At 46.4% G+C, this 19,278-nt stretch overlaps 1 protein-coding gene across 1 annotated transcript in view; it reads left to right on the forward strand.

Annotated features, from left to right (window-relative positions):
• Positions 1-19,278, forward strand: part of LOC310705780 (uncharacterized protein) — a gene marked incomplete at its 5' end in the record, with an annotated part of 58,520 nt that overhangs the window by 1,608 nt on the left and 37,634 nt on the right. The window contains 2 exons of the mRNA XM_083500603.1: positions 9,813-9,871; positions 13,734-14,286. Of these exons, the coding sequence (XP_083356729.1) occupies positions 9,813-9,871; positions 13,734-14,286 (612 nt within the window). The remainder of the gene's footprint in view (positions 1-9,812; positions 9,872-13,733; positions 14,287-19,278) is intronic.

Consider the following 19,278-nt stretch of genomic DNA (forward strand, 5'->3'; position numbering starts at 1 on the left):
ATTGTCATCAGCGAGTTGTAGACCTGAGATGCTGGAAACCCATGAGGAAGCCAGGAGTTGGTGCCTATCCACATTTGTGCAGAGGTCAAGCGACTATTAATTATAATAAAAACTGGCATGTATTCAAGCATATGCATGTATGCATATGCCATCACATATCTAGGATTTTAGGCAACTGTATTAAGTGTTAATTTGACAGGAGGGACTCTGCTGAACTGCTCTTTGTGTAACAATTGATCTGTTTCTTGCCACAAGCATATATGTTGGTTGTGTGGGCGGACGTTCTGGTGAAAGGTACATTTTGCTTTTAGATGCACCCGTATCTCCTCCTACCCCTCCCAAATGCATATTCTGCTTTCTTTTTCTTTCTTTTTTTGACTCGGCTTACCACAACATAGAGGAAGATAAACTGTCACAAAAATATAATGGAAGCAGGAATGAGCCGAGATTATTCGCTGCTTTTAGCAAACGTTTTTTAGCAGTGCTGGAAAATGCTTCTTTCTTTTACTGAATGTTTGTGTGTGTGTGTTTACACACACACACACACACACACACACACACACACACACGGACATGTTCATTTACTTCTGTTTAAATGGCCCTCACTTATTGTCACTGTCATTAGTGGCCATTAGAGACCTTATCACTTAGGCAAAACTGATCGGTTATAGAGTATTGCGGCTTAACCCCTTCATTGTGTGATTGCTCCCACACTGAGTAGACTCACCGTAGAGAGAGAGGGAGAGAGAGAGAGAAACAGCCATTGTGAGAAACCATTGCGCCAAATGGAATTATTATTTTTAAAATGTGTTTTCTACAAATTAGACATTTGTTTACCATCTTTCCTCCAAGCAGGTCAAGGTGGTGTAGTGAACACCTCTCCATTTTCTCTTCACATCTCTGTGAGGCTAGTTAGGCTGAGGCTGTGTCAACCCTAGACCTTTAAAGCACATTCAAAGCACACCCCTTCCCTCAAAGAATTCTGGGTCGTGTAGTTTGTTAAGGGCTGCTGGGACTTGTAGCTCTGTGAGGGGTAAACTACAGCGCCCAGCATTCTTTTAGGGGGGAAATGTGTTTTGAATGTGCTTTTCAGGTACATAGTGTACACAGCCTCAGACTGCCTCAAGGGCACCCGGTACGTTTCATATCTGAGTGCAGATTTGACCCCTGGTCTCTTAATTGAACCCTGAAACCTGGGGGGTGAGGAAGTAGATCCCTCTGTGGGCCACTTTGACACACCACTTGTCAATCACCCAATGTCATGCTTAAACTTCAAGGAAGAAATGATAGTCTGTCCGTCCCCGTGCACTTTTCATTCCTTCTCTGCAGTCCTGGCTTGAATTCAAAAGGGAGAATCTCTGTGTCAATCAGATGATGGACAGGTGAGTGTGGTTTGGGCCGAATCACATTGCAGCCACATGGGGAAGCCTGGTGCTTCTAATTAAGCTTGCAGGCTGGAGGTTCACCACCATCGCGCTTTCCACTCCAATAAAATTATAGGCTTTAAGCTGAAAATTGAAAGTGGGGAGCAGTCAGTGAAACCTGGGTGGAACGAGGAGAGAAAAGCGAAACAGCAACCGTGGAAAATCTGCTAATGGGGCATGGGCGGGAATTCTGGTGCAAGCTGTAACTACATCCTTTTTAAAAATAGGTACTGCTGCTCATAGCAACCCTTGCAGAATGACCCTTAGCATCCCATGGTGAGCCGCACCACACACAAGGCTGCATATATGCTGATGAGAGCTCATGCAGAAAGAATTGTGTTTTTCAGATGTCAGGAGCACTTTGCCAATTACTTTCGCTGCTGGGAATCGAAGCAGCATTTCCATTTTCAAGGAGAGAGTTTGCGTCAATGTCGAAAAGTGGCCCATTTGGGAAGTAAAACCCACCAGCCCACAGACCATGTAGTTAGGGTTGCAGCTTAATTTGGGATGGCAGAATCTGTCGGTTTCAGGTTCTCTCATTTTCCACACTTAAGTTCGGTTCTCTCCATTTCCATACCAACTCATGATTTATTTATTTTAAAAATTCCTCATGGAAATTCACCAGTATTTTAAGGGAATTTTTTGCTTAATATACACATTTTTGCAAAGATGTTTCCCATTATATAATGAATTTTGGATGCTGTATATGTGTGCACATCCCTGCCTATTGACATCGCTTTGCTCTTTCTGACACCTGATATGTTGATACATGTTTTAATCTAGTTTTTAGCTTATCATTGGTTTTAATTATATTTTGAATGTTTTAAATAGTTGTTTTTAACTGGTTTTATTGTTTTATTCATTTTGTAAACTGCTTCAAGGTTGGTGCCATATTAACCTTGCGAAGTAAAGAAAATAAATAGAATTATTTGGCTTGGGAACTGCGTGGTAAAATTTGGAGCAGTGAGAATTTCTAAATGATGTTTTTGCCATGACTTGTGTCTTTTTCTCTGAAAGTGCAAACTGGTTATGTTTGCCTAAAGATGTGAATTGAATCGAATTTCTCCCCTTGCTTTAGTCATAATAGGAGCCCAACCAGAACCTGGCATAGTCATGGAATTTGTGGAAGTTGTGAAGAACATTTGGCACCCCAAATTAATCTTCTCAATTAGGGATCTTCTCAATTTTGCACCCCCTTGGCCCTGCACGGAAGAACCACATACATCACCTATTATTATTATTATTATTATTATTATTATTATTATTATTATTAATCTGGCACTCTCCCCTTGCCACTGCAAAATATTATGGGACAATTATTTATCAGGGACTGGTACCAGAAAAAGCACTGACCTTAGTAACCAGTGACCATCAGAGTATATGGAATGTGTTCACCCTCAGGAAAAGTTATTCTATTTTTGTTTGTTTTAGAAGCAGAAGCAACTGAATGGTCACATGCTTGTTTGATTTGAGCCATGCCTTGCTACTTTTAAGTTTCAGATAAGCAGGTGTTGCCTTGTGAAATATCTTCCCTTCCGCAGTAGGGTGTTCTGTTTTATTAACCACATATTCTGACAGTCTTGCATTTCCCATCTTACCTACCTGCCTTAGATGAAAATAAACTTTCCTCTGGCACGCTGGTGTGCTGGCGAAGTTCCATTTTCCTTCGTCGCAGGATGTCTCCCTGAAGCAACGTGGCTGGGCTTTGGCCAAGCTCTGACAAAGAGAGCTCTTAATGAAAACTGACAGTAGCAGCTAAGACGTGAGTTCCTTTCCTTGGTGCATGAGAACTTTCTTGAGGTGAAGTCATTTAGCTGCTGTTGTATGAGACAGCTGAGCATCTCCTGTCACCTCAGTTTATTAATTCTGCATGCTGGCCATGCCGTGGCTGAGGAGCAGAACTGCTAGAGAAAGGGAAGCCATTTTGATTGCTTCTGGAGTTTTTGGACTATTACTGGTTATGGGCGCGAGATTTGCATTGCAGTAGATTGATCAAATTAATGTTGGGGATTGTTTGATTTTAAAATATATATATTGACCCAGTGTGTGGTAGCTGTGAAAAAGGCACTGATGTGAATTTATAGCACAGCCATGTTGCAAATAATGTGTACAGTTGTGGTCACCACACCTCAAAATGTCTATTGTTCGGCCGCAGAATGCAGAGAAAAAGGGAGCCCAAATCATCAAGGAACTAGATAAGCTCTCCTATGAAAAGCGATTATAAAGTTGCAGGAGGTTAGTTTCAAAAAGAATGAACGAAGGGACATAAGGAATGTATGGACAGTGTGGTGTAAGTAAATAGAGAGGTTTTCTCCTTCTTATAAGGTTTTCTCCCTCTCTGATACTGAGTCAGGAATTTTTGCTTTGAGAAAGGGTATTAATATTAATATTAATAGTATTGTTATTAAATTAATTTTGTATACCGTCCTATACAATGAGGTCTCAGGGCAGTTCACAACATCAAGTTACAATATAAAAAACACAGAATGCATAAAAAGAATAATTCAAAAAGTTAACAATACTAGTTATTTGTTGTTTAGTCGTGTCCGACTCTTCGTGACCCCATGGACCAGAGCACACCAGACACTCCTGTCTTCCACTGCCTCCCGCAGTTTGGTCAAACTCATGCTGGTAGCTTCGAGAACACTGTCCAACCATCTCGTCCTCTGTCGTCCCCTTCTCCTTGTGCCCTCCATCTTTCCCAACATCAGGGTCTTTTCCAGGGAGTCTTGTCTTCTCATGAGGTGGCCAAAGTATTGGAGCCTCAGCTTGACGATCTGTCCTTCCAGTGAGCACTCAGGGCTGATTTCCTTCAGAATGGAGAGGTTTGATCTTCTTGCAGTCCATGGGACTCTCAAGAGTCTCCTCCAGCACCATAATTCAAAAGCATCAATTCTTTGGCGATCAGCCTTCTTTATGGTCCAGTTCTCACTCTAGTTATTACAAACTAAGAAAAAAATACATTCCCCAGCAAAAGCCCCTGAACAAAAATAATACCTAGAACACATAGAATTGGGAAAACAAAAAGGAAAGAGGAGAAAAGAACAAGAACAAATAACAAAGAGAAGAGAGAAAACAGAAAGATAAGGAGCATTATTGTGTTCAATCCCATGCAAAGAAGAGAATCTTCCCAGCTCTCACCTGGAGAAGCTTTACATTTCTGCAGTATTGCAACTTAAGTTCCCCCAGCACCTTCAGTGAGGTGAGTGTACTGTGGCTCAGTTGTAAACAATGTGTGTGAGGAACGGGTGCTTAGCTTAGAAATGAACACTCTGCTGCAAGAAAGGAGCAACAGGCAGCATTACTTTCACCACCTGTTCAACAGGAACCATTACGTAACTTCAAGTCAATACTGCAAAACAAAACCAGCCAAGCCTGAGATGCCCATCTCCTTTGAAATTCAAAGAGCAGCGCTCAGCCACATCCTTGTGTGACCTCAATCTGGAAGAACAACCCAAGACCAGCACTGAGCTGATCGATGGAGAGAACAAACCACGTGAAAGAAGGAGGTTTCGGGGACTGGTGCTCTGAGAGCATGGGGGTGGAGTATACGTCGGAGTAGAGCATCGTTTGGCAAGAACTCTGCACCCACCTGGAGCAGCAAAGCCCCACACCTCCTCTTTCTCTTTCCTCCTCATCACTCTGAACACCTAGACTGGGCATTTAGCTCTCAGGCACTTACACACCGGCTCTACCAGAGCCCTTTGGATTTTCTGACCTGTTAGAATCAGTTTTGAGGACGGATGCAAAATCTGTGACTTAGAATTTAGACACACTACTAGCTCCACCCCTTCCAACCCACAATGCCTTAGGAGAATATGGCGCTTGCTGTGATGTCACAGTGGTCCGCATTTCCTAGCCCCGCCTCTCTTTGGCCAACCAGGGTGGGGAACGTTCCTTTTATTTTCTGACCTGTAGCATATAAATGTGGTGCTGTTAACTTTGCCTCTCTGCTCCACCACCCCCACCCACTGCCATATAAGAGTCTCACTAGTTTCCCCTTTTTGTAAGTTGGGCTTTATGCAAAACTAAGTGTTGGGATTAAAATAGTTGATGGGAGAACCAATACTAAAGCATGCTTAATGAAGTTGAAAGGCTATAATCAACTGAATTCACAGCTTTACTTGGACTGTACTTTTTCACTGAAACACATGTAGTTATTTTAAGACATGAAAATTGAATAGCATACTTTTTTGGTGGGGGGATAGAGGAGCAGGCGGAATGAAGGCACTGAAAACAGCAACATACTCATTTAAGCATACCCAAACAGCCATGGCGCTGGATGCCTTCATTATGTTTCACTGGTGCTGCATCCATTCATTATGCTCCCGACTAATTTTAATGGACAATGTATTTTGAGAAATGGATTCCCTTCCCCGCACCCCTGGAAACTTTGTTGTTGTTGTTTAGTTGTTTAGTCATATCCGACTCTTCGTGACCCCATGGACCAGAGCACGCCAGGCATTCCTGTCTTCCACTGCCTCCCGCAGTTTGGTCAAACGCATGCTGATAGCTTCAAGAACACTGTCCAGCCATCTCATCCTCTGTTGTCCCCTTCTTCTTGTGCCCTCTATCTTTCCTAACATCAGGGTCTTTTCCAGGGAGTCTTCTCTTCTCATGAGGTGGCCAAAGTATTGGAGCCTCAGCTTCACGATCTGTCCTTCCAGTGAGCACTCAGGGCTGATTTCCTTAAGAATGGATCGGTTTAATCTTCTTGCAGTCCATGGGACTCTCAAGAGTCTCCTCCAGCACCATAATTCAAAAGCATCAATTCTTTGGCGATCAGCCTTCTTTATGGTCCAGCTTTCACTTCCATACATCACTACTGGGAAAACCATAGCTTTTACTAAACGGACCTTTGAAACTATCTTAGCAGAAAACATCCAGCCCACATCACTGCTTAAGTGATCTAATCCACAGCCTCCAAGCAATTTTCCCCCCTGCCCCACCCCAAGGCTAACTGGTTCCGGCAGCAGCAAATACAGTAAGTACAGGCAGTGACTTTTTAAGGAGAGTCTGATATGTGCACGACTGCACACATGTGCATTGCACCAAACTGAGAAATGACCAAATAAATAAAAAATATCACAGAGGTGTTACAGGCTGTTTGCAGGCTTTTTCAATGAGTGTTCCAATTATACATGATTTCATGCAAGCCTGTGGTCTCTCAGAATGTAACCCCCCCCCCCCACAAAGCAGTTGCTGCCTGTAGATACACATTTGGCTGAGGAAAGAAGTTTAAATCTCTCCATCCAGTCAAACACTCTGTGGAGGGTTTGTTTGTTTGGTCTTTTTTTTTTTTTTTTTGCAAATCACCCCCTTCCTGGACTTTCAATTGATCATTTGATGATCAATGAAGAGGTGATAATCCCCTTCATCAATTGGTCCACACAGATCACATGGGGCAGGGGGCTGTGTGCCTTTATGTAAGAGAGAGCGGAGGGGTGACCACACCCAACATTGGTATGCAGCCCTCAAAGAATTGGACCAGGTTAGACATTCCTGGCTCAAGGGTAGAGAGCTAATTCAACAGTGTCTGAATATAAAAAAGTCGGACCATTAAAAAACCAAGTGGAAGGCGACCCTACTGCGAATCAAAGAATTGGGCCCTCCCTCCAAGCCAAGCCAGAAGGAAAGCACAACTAAACAGAACACCCCTCCTCCTAATCTTGAACTCAGTAAGTTAGTGCCAATAGAATTGTAGCCAAAATGGAGCCAACGAGAAACAAGAATGAGGAACCCAGCGAAGGCTGGTTATGCTCAGTTGCCCCAGAGTTTTGAGTAACTTGGAAGGGGTGTGGAAATGGAACAGACTGTACTGGAACTGAACAGAGCTTCCCAGTTGGGACACTGGAAAGGAGCTATCTGCACTGCTTAAGGTTGGTCTTTGCATTGACAGCAGTGGCCGGACGGTATCTTATTGGTGGGATTTGCTTGTTTCTTTCATGAAAATTGGGATGCGGGTGGCGCTGTGGTCTAAACCACAGAGCCTAGGGCTTGCCGATCGGAAGGTCGGTGGTTCGGTTCCCAGCTCCTGCCCACCTAGCAGTTCGAAAGCATGTCAAAGTGCAAGTAGATAAATAGGTACTGCTCCGGCAGGAAGGTAAACAGCCTTTCTGTGTGCTGCTCTGGTTCGCCAGAAGTGGCTTAGTCATGCTGGCCACATAACCCGGAAGCTGTCTGCGGACATACGCCGGCTCCCTCGGCCTATAGAGCAAGATGAATGCTCAACTCCAGAGTCATCCGCGACTGGACCTAACGGTCAGGGGTACCTTTACCTTTTTCATGAAGATCACTGAGCAGATTCCACAGTGTAAGAATAATAAAAAACAACAGTGACTCACAAGTGCAATCAAAGCCCACATATTACAAACTATGATCAAAATATAGTGCTGGTTAAAACAATTCAGAATCACAAGAGAACTTTACTATGGAAACCTGTAAAAGCCGCCAGATTGGGGATTGATGGCTTCCTTTCAAAGACTAGGGGCAGAATTTGTGTGTGTGTGTGTGTGTGTGTGTGTGCGTGTGTGTGTGTTAACCCTGCCATTTTTTGCTGCTGGAGATTTTGCAAATAAGTTCTCATTCCTCGTAATAAAGGCCACAAGTGCATTCTGTTATTCAAGAGCCAGATTGCTCATACATTGGCCTTCGCCAACACCTACGGTTTCATCCCATTGGCCTGCCTTCGACATCAGACAATTCCAAACGCTTTAAGAACAGCAAATAACAAGAGTGCAAAGGCATAATACAGAGCTCAGCAACATCGTATTACAGTGGTGCCTCGCAAGACGAAAAGAATCCGTTCCGTGATTCCCTTCGTCTAGCGGTTTTTTCGTCTTGCGAAGCAAGCCCATTGACGGATTAGTGGATTAGCGCTATTAGCGGCTTTTAGAGACTTATCGGATCAGCTGATAAGCGGCTTAGTGGCTTAGAAAAAGGGGGGAAGGAAAAAAACCCCGCAGGAACTCGCAAGACATTTTCTTCTTGCGAAGCAAGCCCATAGGAGATTTGTTTTGCGAAGCACCTCCAAAACGGAAAACTCTTTCGTCTAGCGAGTTTTCCGTCTTGCGAGGCATTCGTCTTGCGGGGCACCACTGTAGAAATCTATGGCCAATTTATTGCCTGGTGAGAGACATTTGGGAGGGAGAGAATATCTGTCATACTATTTGTAAGTGAGTTGCATGCCTTCCCATTAACTGTGCAGCACAGCACACTCCAAGATATCAGAAGAACGAGTGCTTTATTTAGCAGTGGATAAAAGGGACCAGTTCTGATGCTGGCTTGCACAGAACTGATCTGGCAGAGGGCTGAAATACACCCCCCCCCTAATAAATCTCACCCACTGAGTCAATCTCCTTTGGGACCTCCCCTTCTCTGCCATCTTTTTCATCAAGGATGGTGGAGAGTTTCTTCCCAGCCATGATCCTTTGAATGCCATTGACTGTGGGGACAGAGAAGTGTTGTCCCTTGAAAGTCTTACCAAGGTCCTTGGGATCAAGACACACCACGAGCGACTCATTATTCTTCTGTGTAATAATAACGGAACTACTCATGCATGCTGGAAGGTTAGTCGCTATAGAAGTGACCTCCATAGACTTGAGAGGCTTCAGTTGCTCTATGAGCTCAGTTGGTAGAGGGTGAGGCTCTTAATCTCTGGGTCGTGTGTTCAGGCCACACATTGGGCAAAAGATTCCTGTATTGCAGGGGGTTGGACTGGATGACCCTCATGGTCCCTTATAACTGTATGATTCTATGATGGTGTGGGGAAATCTTCTTGCATTTATGGACAGCAGGGGCCCACAGCCAGGTCCATATAAATATAACATGCACCAAAAAGCATCCCAGGCCAGCAAAAGCACCAGAATACGCTGTAAGGAGATTATCTTTAGAAGCGGGCAATTGTCATGTGACTTCATGCACGTCCTGGACCAGATCCATAGCCTCACCTGCTGCAGAGCCTAATAATGCCAGATCTCCTTTAGCAGTGATAAAAAATGGTGAGAACTGCCTCAAATGCACCTGTCCACTTCGAAAGAAATATGCTTGCCAGTAACAATCCCTGTGGTACACCAGGAAGTCCTGAATGCTTTTTGCCCTGCTCTCTGTCTTGCCAATGCAGTGCCCATGCACCAAGGAGTAAGGTTCTCCTCCTTAATGGGTTAGCTTGCTGCACGGCTTTGCAAAGCGATGTTTTGTGGAGCAGCCGAAGCAAAAGCTTCTGAACACTTGGACAGCTCCTGGGACTGTTGGTGGAGCCTTCACCCAGTTTGTGCAGCATTTCCCTTGCGCAGCAGACATAGCAGGGGACTTCATGGCTTTTTGCACTTCGGAGGTGGGTGTGCTTCTGTTTATCCTGAGCTCTTGCATACATTTGTCTCTCTGCAGCTCTAAGTGCTCACTGCTTCCTCAGCTCAGCAAATGTTGACAGCACAAGTAAGGGTCAAGTGAGGGTATCTTAGCAACCTAGCCCTCAGTGAGTTTCTGAGTTTACTCCACAGACAACAGGATTCACATCAGTCTGCAAGACCACAAGTTTGTGTAATCGCCATTAAATCTCTGTCACAGAGACCAATGCTTCCCCACCCAAATCCATCTAACCTCTTGTGTCTCTCATAAGTCACACTATTTTCTTTCTTTCTTTCTTTTCTTTATTTTGGAGCAGAGCAAGCCTCAAATTTGCCGGGAACAACAGACACCTTTTGCTTTTCAGCTTCATCAGTGAACTGAAAGATACCGAAAAACTCCCTGGTGTCTTCTCCAGACACATTCAGGAAAAGGGCAGATTGGAATCTGTCCAAAGACCTGCTCCCACCTTATCCAGTTCTTGGTCACATTGCTCTGAAGCACCAGCTGCCCCAGGGACTCTGTTTGTCCCATAGTCACTGTGCTGGGGTGTCAATGGAGAGCAAGACCAACTCTGACACAATTTAATATTCCTAAGTGGCATCAGATATAGAGCTTATCCACAACTCTGTTTGCCTCTATCAGAAACCTGATATTTAGCCCTGAATTGGAATAAATGGCAATTGGGTTCCTTCCCAGAGTGCTATTTGTTCCAATTTATCACTAAAGAGTGGGTTTTCTGGGGGGAAGTGGCAGGGCAAAGGCAAAACTGCCTAGAAAGCACAGGGACTAGCAGAAGTGCGGACGAGTTCAAAGTCAGTAAATCATGCTTTGTTATATTAAGTCCAGATATTAAATGTGTTGCTTGCAGAAAAACACCCCTCTTTAGTTATTGGCTTTTAAAGAGGTGTCACAAAAGGGCTGCAAAGTGTCAGATATTGAAATTGTTGTGGAGATGTGTTTGTGTGCTTGCTGTTGTGCCATTTGTTGCTCCATCTCACAGGGACATAGGAAGCTGCCTTAGTCTGAGCCAGCCCATTCGTCCATCCAGCTCAGGATTGTCCCAAACTTTTCCCCTGCCTCACGGACCACTTTAAAAATGCAGAGAGTCTTGGAGGACCGCTTCTGCTTCTTGCAGCAATTGCAGCGTGCTGCCCTAGTTGCTATATGACTCTTAATCACATTGATATTGCTTTGCTTATTTTTCATGTTGCCTTTTATTATATTGTAATAATAATAATAATAATAATAATAATAATAATAATAATAATAATAATAGTAATAGTAATAATAATTTATTATTTATACCCCGCCCATCTGGCTGGGTTTCCCCAGCCACTCTGGGCGGTTTCCAAAAGAATATTAAAATACTGTGATACATCAAACATTAAAAGCTTCCCTAAACAGGGCTGCCTTCAGATATCTTCTAAAAGTCTGGCAGTTGTTGTTCTCTTTGACATCTGGTGGGAGGGCGCCACTACCGAGAAGGCCCTCTGCCTGGTTCTCTGTAACTTGGCTTCTTGCAATGAGGGAACCGCCAGAAGGCCCTTGGTGCTGGACCTCAGTGTCCAGGTAGAATGATGGAGGTGGAGACGCTGCTTCAGGTATACTGGACCGAGGCCGTTTAGGGCTTTAAAGGTCAGCACCAACACTTTGAATTGTGCTCGGAAATGTACTGGGAGCCAATGTAGGTCTTTCAAGACCGGTGTTATATGGTCTCGGCGGCCGCTCCCAGTTACCAGTCTGGCTGCTGCGTTCTGGATTAGTTGTAGTTTCTGGGTCACCTTCAAAGGTAGCACCACGTAGAGCGCATTGCAGTAGTCCAAGAGGGAGATAACCAGAGCATGCACCACTCTGGCGAGGCAGTCCGCAGGCAGATAGGGTCTCAGCCTGCGTACCAAATGGAGCGCTGGTACACAGCTGCCCTGGAAACGGATTTAACCTGTGCCTCCATGGACAGCTGTGAGTCCAAAATGACTCCCAGGCTGTGCACCTGGTCCTTCAGGGGCACAGTTACCCCATTCAGGACCAGGGAATCCTCCACACCTGCCCGCCTCCTGTCCCCCAGAAACAGTACTTCTGTCTTGTCAGGATTCAATCTCAATCTGTTAGCTGCCATCCATCCTCCAACTGCCTCCAGACACTCACACAAGACCGTCACCGCCTTCACTGGTTCTGATTTGAAAGAGAGGTAGAGCTGGGTATCATCCATATACTGATGAACACCCAGCCCAAACCCCCTGATGATCTCTCCCAGCGGCTGCATGTAAATGTTGAAAAGCATGGGGGAGAGGACGGAACCCTGAGGCACCCCACAAGTGAGAGCCCAGGGGTCTGAACACTCATCCCCCACCACCACTTTCTGAACACGGCCCAGGAGGAAGGAGCGGAACCACTGTATGACAGTGCCCCCAGCTCCCAGCCCCTCAAGACGGTCCAGAAGAATGTTATGGTCGATGGTATCAAACGCCGCTGAGAGATCCAGCAGAACTAGGAAACAGCTCTCACCTTTGTCTCTAGCCCGCCAGAGATCATCAACCAGTGCGACCAAGGCAGTTTCAGTCCCGTGATGAGGCCTGAATCCCGATTGGAAGGGATCCAAATGGTCCGCTTCTTCCAGGCATGCCTGGAGTTGTTCAGCAACCACTCAGTGAATTCCACACAGTGCCACAATAATAAAACACAAGCACCAAAAAGAAGCAATAACGACAAAGTTAAAAAAATAATGTAAATATTTCACGGACTGCACCTTCCATTCGCAGCTGCTGCACCTGATGTTCTCCAAAGCCAATAGCAACTAACCACGACATTATTATTATTATTATTATTATTATTGCTCTTCTCTCCATTTGCACCAGGGACGCAGGTGGCACTGTGGGTTAAACCACAGAGCCTGGGACTCGCCGATCAGAAGGTCGGCGGTTCGAATCCCCACAACGGGGTGAGCTCCTGTTGCTCGGTCCAGCTCCTGCCAACCTAGCAGTTTGAAAGCACGTCAAAGTACAAGTAGATAAATAGGTATCGCTCCAGCGGGAAGGTAAACGGTGTCTCCATGTGCTGTTCTGGTTCTCTAGAAGCGGCTTAGTCATGCTGGCCACATGACCTGGAAGCTGTACGCTGGCTCCCTCGGCCAATAAAGCGAGATGAACACCGCAACCCCCGAGTCGGCCACGACTGGACCTAATGGCCAGGGGTCCCTTTACCTTTACCTTACCATTTGCACCAGTTCACTAGTGTGGTGTAGCACTCAGGATGCCAGACTAGGGTTCAAATCCCCACTAAGCCACAATGAAGCTTGTCGTCTTCAGCGACAGCACCATCTAAACCAGGGTTTCCCAAACTCAGGTCTCCAGCTGTTTTTTGGACTACAACTCCCATCATCCCTAGCTAGCAGGACCAGTGGTCATGGATGATGGGAATTGTAGTCCAAAAAAACAGGTGGCGACCCAAGTTTGGGAAACGCTGAGCCTCTCAGTGTTGTTGTTGGAGTTCAAATAACGAGGGGGAGAACCAGGCACCTTGAGCTCATTGGAGGAAAAGGTGGGCTAGAATTTAAACGCAAGAGAATGGATTTAACAATAATTAGAGCCTGTCCTACCACCCAGGCGAAGAGAGCTGATTCGCAGTGTCACGAAAAGGCCAGCAAATTGTTGGTTGCTTAATTGGTCATTGTTGTCTTCTGCGCACTTCGACGCCCTTCAGGAAGGAAGGCGCTCGTGTGACTTAAAAAATTCAACCCCCTCCCCCTACCTCAGGTCGTCACCAAAATAACTTGGATATATCGCCTTGGACATACATTGGGCTGCCTGCAGTGCTGGCCCTACTCCGAGTAGACCCATTGGAAGGAACGAGCCGAACTTGGCCAGGTTTCTGAATCCCAACGCAACTTGACGTGGTTGAGGCGGGGAGAGGAGGAGAAATTTAAGAGTCGCCCGCCTCCCCCTCCCCCCCCCCCCGCTGCAGCAAAGTGGTTTGGGCCAACCCCCTGACCCGAATCCCGAATCCCACTCCTCGGGCGGAACCACTGGAGAGAAAGGGGCTGCAACTTCGGAGCCACGGCGGCGCGCGCTGACCCTTGAGGGCGCCAAGAGGCTTCTCCCCTTCCCCCCTCCCTTGGAAAGTGGGCGGGGGGCGGAAGGACCCCTCCCTCCGTCTCTCTCCGCCCCCCTCAGGTATGGAGTTCCTCAGGAAGCGCCTCAGCCCCGCCGCCGCTCGCCGCGGAGCCCGCGCTTTGCGCCCGAAGGAAGGCGCGCGCTGAGACCCGCGTCGTCTCCAGCGGCGGCGAGGGGACTTTCTCTGCCTTTCTCCCAGAGATGCAACCATCGCCCGGGGTCGGCTGAGGCTTCTCTCGCCAGCCCCCCTTCTGGTCGCCGCTGCTACCGCCGCCGTTCCTTGCCGCAGCAGCCGCCCCTCGGAGCCCGGAGGACCATGCTGAGGGAGGCGGGCAAGGAAAAGACGCCTCCGGGGCTCTGGCTGCCGTGGCTGCTGCTCCTCTTTCCCTCCTCCGCCGTGCACGGTGAGTGGCCAGCCCGGTTCGGGAGCATCTGGGAAGCGGGGAAGCCGGGACACCCCTCCCCACCCCACCCCGCCTCGCCCCGTCCCATTTGGCTCAGTATTGCCCGCACTGACTGGCAGCGGCTCTCCAGGGTTTCAGGCGGGTGGGTGGGTGAACACACTTGCAGCGGTTCTCAACCTGTGGGTCCCCAGATGTTGTTGGACTACAACTCCCTCCATCCCTGAGCTCTGGCCTTGCTAGCTAGGGGTGATGGGAGTTGTAGTCCAACAACATCTGGGGACCCACAGGTTGAGAAAAGCTGCTGGAGCGGCCAGGGATTGAATCTGCATGCCAAAGGGATGCTCTAACCACTAGGCTAGGGCACTTCGTTTGCTGGGAGATGCGTTTTCCTTGCCTAAGGCATTATTTGTCCGAGGTCACTTGCTGTGGCTGGAGTCATGGGGCAGGGGGCCAGTCTAGGTTTGTTTCTGCACAGTCTGCAGCAAAGAATGTTTGTTGGGTTGGATCTGGATGTGTGGTGCAAGTGTTGTTGTTGTTGTTTAGTCGTTTAGTCGTGTCCGACTCTTCGTGACCCCATGGACCAGAGCACGCCAGGCACTCCTGTCTTCCACTGCCTCCTGCAGTTTGGTCAATCTCATGTTCATAGCTTCGAGAACACTGTCCAGCCATCTCATCCTCTGTCGTCCCCTTCTCCTTGTGCCCTCCATCTTTCCCAACATCAGGGTCTTTTCCAGGGAGTCTTCTCTTCTCATGAGGTGGCCAAAGTATTGGAGCTTCAGGATCTGTCCTTCCAGTGAGCACTCAGGGCTGATTTCCTTCAGAATGGATAGGTTTGATCTTCTTGCAGTCCATGGGACTCTCAAGAGTCTCCTCCAGCACCATAATTCAAAAGCATCAATTCTTTGGCGATCAGCCTTCTTTATGGTCCAGCTCTCAGTTCCATACTTGTGGTGCAAGTGTAGCCATGCCTATTCCAAAGTAAGTACCAGTTTTCGGTCTGGAAATCAAACCTTATGAGGAGCAGTTGAGGGAGCTGGGTATGTTTAGCCTGGAGAAGAGGAGACTGAGAGGGTGGTATGAGAGCTGTCTTCAGATATCTAGAGGGCCGTCACATGGAAGATGGAGAAGCTTGTTTTCTCCTGCTCCAGAGGGTAGGACTCCAATCAATGACTTCCAAGTTACAAGAAAGGAAATTCAGGCTTGATGTCAGGAAGAACTCTATGATGGCAGCTGTTCTACTGTCGAAGGAACTCACTCGGAAGGTGGTGGGCTGTCCTTCCTTGAAGGTTTCAAAGCAGAGGATGAATGGCCATCCATCCGTCAGGGATTCTTTACTTGTGATTCCTGCATTGCAAGATGACCCTCAGGGGTCCCATCCAACTCCACCATTTGATGGTTCTCTGAATTCTGTGGGCAAGTGGGGTTAAGATTGCAGCATTACTCCCTATTAAATGTGCGTTAGGTTTGCAGGGCAAGAAATTCTACACCAGGCTCACTTGTGAGTAAACATCTGTAGGATTGCAATTCCTGTCTGTGTTCACGCACCCTTTGACTGTGCACTCACTGCATTCCCAATGCTGGGTTTTTAATCTGCGTTTGCATGACATTATCCAGAATGCATGTGTATCCTGTACTTTGTTATAACACACTAGTGGGGACTGTCCAGCACAGACTGGGATAGCATAATTTGTGTTTTTGGACCAACACACTAAAAATCAGGTGAAGTCACTCCAAATTTTGCTCCCACCTCCACCTCAGGAACTCTGGTACCACATCTGGCGGCGATATCACGAGCGGCGGTCAAACCTATGTACAAAAAAACGAAGTCACACCACAGTCTCGGTTTAAGTGTGGCGTCTTGATCCAAAATAGCACCCAGCCAACAAAGACTGTCACCCCCAACCCCCTTGTGCCAAGTTTGGCAATGAAATCTCAAGAAGCGGCCAAACCTATGCCAAAAAAAGTTGTGTTTCAGTCCACCCTCCTGGCACCCAACTATCAATGTACCCCCCCACACCTCTGGAACCCTTATGCCATGTTTGGTGACAAGATCTCAAGAGGTGGCCGAACCTATTCCGGAAAGAAACGAGCAAAATCACAGCAACGTGTTGTTTCGGTCTGCTATCTTGATTCAAAATGGCAGCTAGAATTCAAACACTGATGAAGACCACCTTTGGAAAACCACATGCCAAGGATCTCAAGAGGCACCTGAACACCTGTAGAGAAAAAACAGATAGACAATGTCAAAGTATACTGTGGTTTGGATGGGTTGGTTCTATAACCAGCTTCTTCCCACCAATTGGGAGTCTTTAAGCTGTTTCTAATTCCCTAATTTGTTGCTAGCCAAGGTGTGAACATCTTTGCATAAAGTAAAGGTACTTTTGCCCCCCCCCATAACACCTGCTGGTGTAGAAACAAACAGAATGACACTAATGATGCCCTGCTGATGTAAGCAGCTGGCAGTGATGGACCTTGGGGTCTCAAATTTAGTGGAACTCTGTGACACCAAAATTGGATGCCCCCTCCCTCTCACCTTCCATTCAAAGCCATGGTTGTGCGCCTCCAAAGCTCTGTGCCCAGGGCAACCAAATCAGTCGCACTCCTCTAATTACGCAGCTGGGGGTAGGAGGGAAAGAGCTCTAGAATGCAAGGGAAGAACAAACTTCACTGCTCACAAAGGCAGCAATGTGAACCTTAGCCATGTTCAGAGTACCTCTGCTTAGGGCATTAGTTAGTCATGGAAACAAACCCATATGTTATAGTTATTTTTAAATCTTATTTTATTTCCGTATATAGTAAAAAAAAAAGAGAGAAAAGAAATCCTTCTCCTAGGGTAGCATTGCACAATATAAAAATAAAATAGGGATGAGAAATTATCACTGTAATCATCACCGCAGTGTTTACTTAGGAGTAAGTTTCCTTTTGTCTAAGTGAGCCATACAGTGTGATGATAGCCATGCCTACTCAGAAGTAAGTCCTGTTTAATTCAGCGGGGCATGCTCCCAAGCAAGTACGATTAGGGCTGCAGCTTTACTCCCTAGTATTAAGTGTACATTAGGCTGACAGCCCAAGAGATTTTTACTTTCCCTTTTCTGTCCCACTGTTGGGACTCTGTTGATAAGCTTCGGAAATAAATTGTGGCTGGAGCCAATCCCAGGAGCAAACTGTTCACAGGATGATAGCTTTCCGCAGTTATTAATTCAGCTTAATAGCTTTAAACACACACACCTGGGGGAACTGTACTTTTCTTACCTGCCATGGTGAATTTAGTGTTTTGGTGACTGTGCGTGTTTTCTTCCATCAGTGGACTTGCTTGCAAGTCATTGAGGAGAGGTTTGCAGCTTTAGAAGCAAAAGCAGAGCAAGCGTCTGTAGCTCTACAAAAGAGCACTCCCAACCTGCAAAATTCCTGTCTCTACACATCCATCCTCCTTGTCGATTTCATAGTTTTTGTGCCAAAGAGAATTTCAGCCACTGCAAATTTTCTCATCTCTGCACCGCTGCAATGTGACAAGATGTACTGCCAAAATTCACCTTCTGCACGACTGTCAAGGGTTCAGTAGCCAACCTCCCTTTTTAATCTGGTTATCTTGAGGAGAGGAGATGCAGGCATAGGCAAAAGAAGGGCTGTATAAGGTTGCCAGCTGTTCGGCAAAAATGACCTGACCTGCTATTGCGCCTTTAACAGCTGCAGAAATGAACAGGGAAAACTGTGTGTGTGCATGTGTGTGTGCATAAATATATTCCGCCTGCTGACAAATGCGGATCAGACATCCATTAAAGACACAGCTACAGGAGCTGCTTAAGAAGCTGCCAGCCCTACAAGACTTTTAACTTTGATTTTTGGAATGCTGTAGGGTTGCAGCAGATGCTGAGCTTTGGGTTGGCAAGTCGTGGGAGGAAGCTTCATTAGTAAAACCAACTTCTTTCCAAGGGAGGTTTTGCTGAGCCTTTGATACCCAGGGTGTCTGAATGCAGAATAATACAGGACTCCTGTACTTTTTCTTTTTTTAAAAAAGTTTATTTTACACATTAAGCTCATATAATATACCATTTACATAAAAATCTATTTATTTATCCTGGCGACTTCCCATTTTTACATCTGTGATGGTCTAATTCTCTTTCCTCCCTGCTGCCTGTCCAACCTTATCTGTTTATCTAAATCCTATATCTTTTCTTGCCATTGCTCATAGGTTTGAAATTTCATTTGGCTGTATTGCATTCTTATATAGACTGAAAAGGTTCTTGGTTCTTCCACATATATTTTGTCTTTCTAATTCCTTATTTTAGCGGTGGGTCATGCCATTTCTAAGTACTCTCGTAGCTTGAGTACCCTTTCCTATTTCATTGGGATTTCTAGTGCTTCCCATTTCTGTGGGTAGAGTACTCTGGTGCTTACCAACTTTTGGGGGGATCTCTCCTCCACGTAGGGATGTGGGTGGCGCTGTGGGTTAAACCACAGAGACTAGGACTTGCTGATCAGAAGGTCAGTGGTTTGAATCCCCGCGACAGGGTGAGCTCCCATTGCTTGGTCCCTGCTCCTGCCAACCTAGCAGTTCAAAAGCATGTCAAAGTGCAAGTAGATAAATAGGTACCCCTCCAGCGGGAAGGTAAACGGTGTTTCCGTGCACTGCTCTGGTTTGCCAGAAAGCAGCTTGGTCATGCTGGCCACATGACCTAGAAGCTGTACGCCGGCTCCTTCGGCCAATAAAGTGAGATGAGCACCGCAACCCCAGAGTCAGCCATGACTGGACCTAATGGTCAGGGATCCCTTTACCTTTACTTCTTCCACGTATTCCCAGAAGAAATACTCCTGGCTTTTTGGGTATATCTATTTTGAACATCTTTTCTAGTTCGTTATACATCATCTCACAATAATTCTCTGTTACACACATCTACCAGGTATGGAAAAAGGTACCTTCCACCTACATACACTCCCAACACTTATCTGAGACTGCTCTATACATCTTAGCCCACTTGCATGGTGTCAAAT

Source organism: Podarcis liolepis (assembly GCF_965112155.1).
Source record: "Podarcis liolepis genome assembly, chromosome: 4".
Classification (NCBI taxonomy): Eukaryota; Metazoa; Chordata; class Lepidosauria; order Squamata; family Lacertidae; genus Podarcis; species Podarcis liolepis.